Consider the following 3,885-nt stretch of genomic DNA (forward strand, 5'->3'; position numbering starts at 1 on the left):
GGAACTTCCAATCGTGGAGCGACGCACGAATTAAGAGGCGCGAATGAAGAGACCCGACTTCCCATCGGGACATGATGGCTGGCAGGCGGTTGAAGCTATCCCGCAGGAAGCGAGCGCAGGTAACGCTCACCTGAGCGTCGCGAGGCATGCCCCGGAGGTGGTATCACGTGGGACGATGCATGTGCGTCCACGTCATAGCCCTTTCACGAATCCGTTGCTGTATGGGGACCTCCTCACCGCCACGACCTAGTGGATCGTTGACCATACTTCATGCTGGTCGGTGCGGGTTGGTTGCAGGCGTGGAAAGCGGGGCACTATGCAAGGGTTCATGTTGCTGTACTGCCCGTTTGCTGACCACGCAATCGCCGAGCCATGCGACAGCGCCCCCGGTTTGCCACGTGCAGCTCTCGTAGACGATGACAACAAACACGCACCCTGCTCTACGAAGCCTGACAGTGGTCATGATGATGGCGGTGGTCGTGGTTCGTGTGGTACCTCCCCATCAGATTAACAAAAACTTAACATTTTTTTATTTTACCCGGTAAAGCTCAATGAGCTATATAGGTGTTTCTCAGAAGCTACCTGGCAATCATAAATTATAGCTCAACGAAGTGGCTTATCACGTGGATATGTATTGCAGCCTCGATATCACAGCCAAATACAAACCCTCTGCGGGTAACCATGAGCCCGGGCAGCAGGGGGAAGTGTGCAGATGGTCAGGGGCCAAGGAGCAAGGGGAGGATGGAGAAGGGCAGCGGGGAGTGGGTCAGTGGCGCGGAATGTTCTTGTGATGCAAATGTTGACTGATATTTATTGAATACAACTAGAACAATTTACAAGTGTGCAATCATCGATATGATGTTGAATATAATGTTTAACGATAATTATATTGAGATTAGGATATGCAGGAGATAGTGATGATAATGCTAATGTCTTTACGCATGGTGATGGTAGGGAACTATCAATCTGGTGATGGCTGGGGAAGTTGAAGATGGTGATGATAGTGCTCCTGCTAAGTAGTGGTACTTTAGATGATGATTACGATGCTGCGACTATTGCTGTAGCTGCTGAAATAATAATGATGCTGCATCTGCTGCTGACAATGATGATGCCCCTCTCCACCCACCTTCGTCCACCCCCACAGGTTCCGAGGAGGAGCGCCGCGTGGTGGTGTAAGCACTCAGCCTGCTGAAGCGCGGGAGTGCAGAGAGGCGACCCCACGAGGTGGAGACAGGAGGGACAGGGTCCTCCTGGGGGGACAAAGCGAGCGGCGTCCTGGCGGGGTCGAGAGGGCAGGAGACGCAGCGGATATTGGCAGGGTTCTGGATGTACGCTCCATTGTAAACTCCGATGAGCACCTGATTGTATCCCCCGACGGGGACCCTATTGGGGCCCCAATGGGCAGGGACCCGGGTGGGGACCCACTACCCCCCGAGGTGACAGTGCCAGTTCTTGAGGAGACTGCGCTGGGCTGGGAATTATCGGCCGAGGTGCGCGTGGCGAAAACAAGCACATGACACCGCGTGAGCGTGCGGGCCACGAGGCCACTTACACGGGCGCCAACCTGGGCGGGTTTGAAGAGGAGGAGGCCCATCCTGGAGCTGGGACCGCACGATGGTGAGACGGAAGGATGGAGATGGGGAGGGAGAGAATGAGGGCAATTATATGAGTATTATAGTTAAGTGCACATGTGTGCATGCGTGTTTATGTACCGTCCCGGCCTTCATAGATGCTTGCTAACTGCACTTGCCCCAACAGTTTGTTTGAAGGCTCTTACGAGGGAATGTTTGTCTTTGTTGTCCGACACAGAGCGGCGCGTGCTGGTGCGCGTGCCCGCGAGCGAGTACCTGCACCTGGCCGTGGACCACTTCGCACTCGTGCTGGTGGCGTGTGCGCGCGTGCTCGACATGGTCGCCGAGATCGCGCGCGTGCACGTGACCCGTGTGCGCTCCCCACGCTTGCACGTGAGTGGCACATTACAACAGCATCAACAATAACAACAGCAGCAACAACTATACGTCTCAAAATTTATTTTGGGTATCATAAATCCTCCTCCACCCGACACAGTGGTGCGATGGTAGGTGGTGGTGTGTTTATGATGGCATGATGATGGTATAATGTTAGATGATGCTGTGATGTAAGATGTATTTTGAACTTATTTCGCAATGTACGTAGACACCAGTGCTTAACGAAGGTGTTTATGCGATGGCATGATGGTTTAATGATGGTGTGATGATGATGGCATGATAATGGTGTGGTGGTAATTGATGGTGTGATGATGAAAATGCGATGTTAAATTAAAGTGTGATCATGATGATGGTGGTAATGTGATGTTCGAAGCTGTGTTTGTGTGATGGTGTGATAATAGTGCGATGTTCGATGATAGTGTCAGATGATGATAGTGGTTTCATGCTAGAAGCTGTGCTTGTGATTGCCTGATAATGGTGCAGTGGTAGATGGTATGATATCCCCCCACAGGTGATGGAGGGGACCCACGTGGGTCGCGATCTCATCTCCGAGCTCTGCTTCACGAACCCCGTGGCACACGCCCTGCACCGCGTGCGCGTCCGCGTGGAGGGAGCCGGCGTGCACGCGCCGGGCAACATACTCGTCGGGTATGGTGCCGTCGTCACAAGTTCACGATCATAACAAGATCAAATGGAAATAGACGATGTTTCGGGCAACTGCCCTTGTTCATAGCACACGTGTTATCGATTGAACCAAACACATTTGCTATGAAGACAGATCATCACCCGAAACGTCCGTTATTATATAATTTTCCTTTTAAGACCAGGATGTTATTGACGATTGAGAGTTTTAATTTTTGCGTGCATATGCACCACTGCTAACGCAATCTCACAATACTGTCCATGTGTTTAGTGACCATTATACCTGATGCTCACGCTGCTGCTGATGACACGTGCCCGTATGTGTCTTTCGCTTCACAATAGTGTAGCTGTGAGCGTGATTTGTTATGCACCCGCGATCCAGTTCTGGGCCTCCCCTAGGTCGATTCAGCCTTAAATAACTATCTTGGGCAGTGTGTGCAAGCTTCAGCCCTGGGGGTACAATAGGCGGTCAGACGTGCTGCTGCCCACACCACCCGCTCGTGTGCCTATCCCGGCCTTAACAGGTGCTCGCAGTACTTGCCCCAACAGTTTGCCGTAGGTTATACAGGGGACCTTTGTCTTTGTGTCTGTCTCGGCGCAGCGACGTGGAGGGGCACGGCCGCGTGCGCGTGCCCGTGGTTCCCAAGCGCCCCGGGGAGCTCACGCTGATCGCGAGCCTCGACTGCACGGAGCTGCTGCAGGTGCACGGGGGAGCCACCTTCCAGTGTGAGCCCTGAGACTTCAGCATCACCACCATCATCAACATCATGAGTCAACCACCATCATCAGCATCAAGAGTGGTACCACCATGATCGTGATCGAGTGAACTATCATGAGCGTGTTCATCATCAAAGTCGCACTCATTACACACAAAGTGCTTGCCACAAATATACCACAAATTCCTTGCTGATCTCGTCAAGGAGCATAAACCATCACGAGACCTCTGGTCATCCTTGCAGTGGCTTTTGGATAGCCATCAAACAAAGACGGTCACTGCATCGCACACTTTCAGATCCGCTTGTGTGGCCGTCTGGAGCACTCTTTCTTCCGATATTAGGAAGCCCCTGAAGCTATTCACTGTTAAATGTTTAGTTTGTTGTCCTTCCCCGCACCTCCGACTAGCGCGGTTGGCTACGCACGGTGCGAAAGAAGTTCAACGTACATGTCAATCACCACGATCGTGTTCATCATCATAAGATGATCATTATCAGAATCATCAAATCGAATGGGGACCAAAAATCGTGACGGGATGTGGGTGGTGGAGAATAATCATTAC

General features: G+C 52.1%; 1 protein-coding gene across 1 annotated transcript; it reads left to right on the top strand.

Annotated features, from left to right (window-relative positions):
- Positions 1-3,666, top strand: LOC133340340 (protein-glutamine gamma-glutamyltransferase K-like). Its single transcript, XM_061548484.1, has 5 exons — positions 1-119; positions 1,145-1,328; positions 1,810-1,964; positions 2,479-2,615; positions 3,211-3,666. Exons 3-5 carry the CDS (start codon positions 1,908-1,910, stop codon positions 3,344-3,346), a joined length of 330 nt encoding a protein of 109 aa, XP_061404468.1. The 5' UTR covers positions 1-119; positions 1,145-1,328; positions 1,810-1,907; the 3' UTR covers positions 3,347-3,666.
- Positions 3,667-3,885: the final 219 nt, after the last annotated feature.

The sequence above is a fragment of the Lethenteron reissneri genome, chromosome 9, assembly GCF_015708825.2.
Source record: "Lethenteron reissneri isolate LAM-NWPU_2019-01 chromosome 9, ASM1570882v1, whole genome shotgun sequence".
Classification (NCBI taxonomy): domain Eukaryota; kingdom Metazoa; phylum Chordata; class Hyperoartia; order Petromyzontiformes; family Petromyzontidae; genus Lethenteron; species Lethenteron reissneri.

Excerpts from the sequence above, each read along its gene's own strand:
- LOC133340340 (XM_061548484.1), top strand. The coding sequence starts at position 1,908 with ATGGTCGCCGAGATCGCGCGCGTGCACGTGACCCGTGTGCGCTCCCCA. Across the intron at positions 1,965-2,478 it reads TGCGCTCCCCACGCTTGCAC|GTGATGGAGGGGACCCACGT; the intron begins GTGAGTGGCACA and ends ATCCCCCCACAG. Across the intron at positions 2,616-3,210 it reads CCGGGCAACATACTCGTCGG|CGACGTGGAGGGGCACGGCC; the intron begins GTATGGTGCCGT and ends GTCTCGGCGCAG.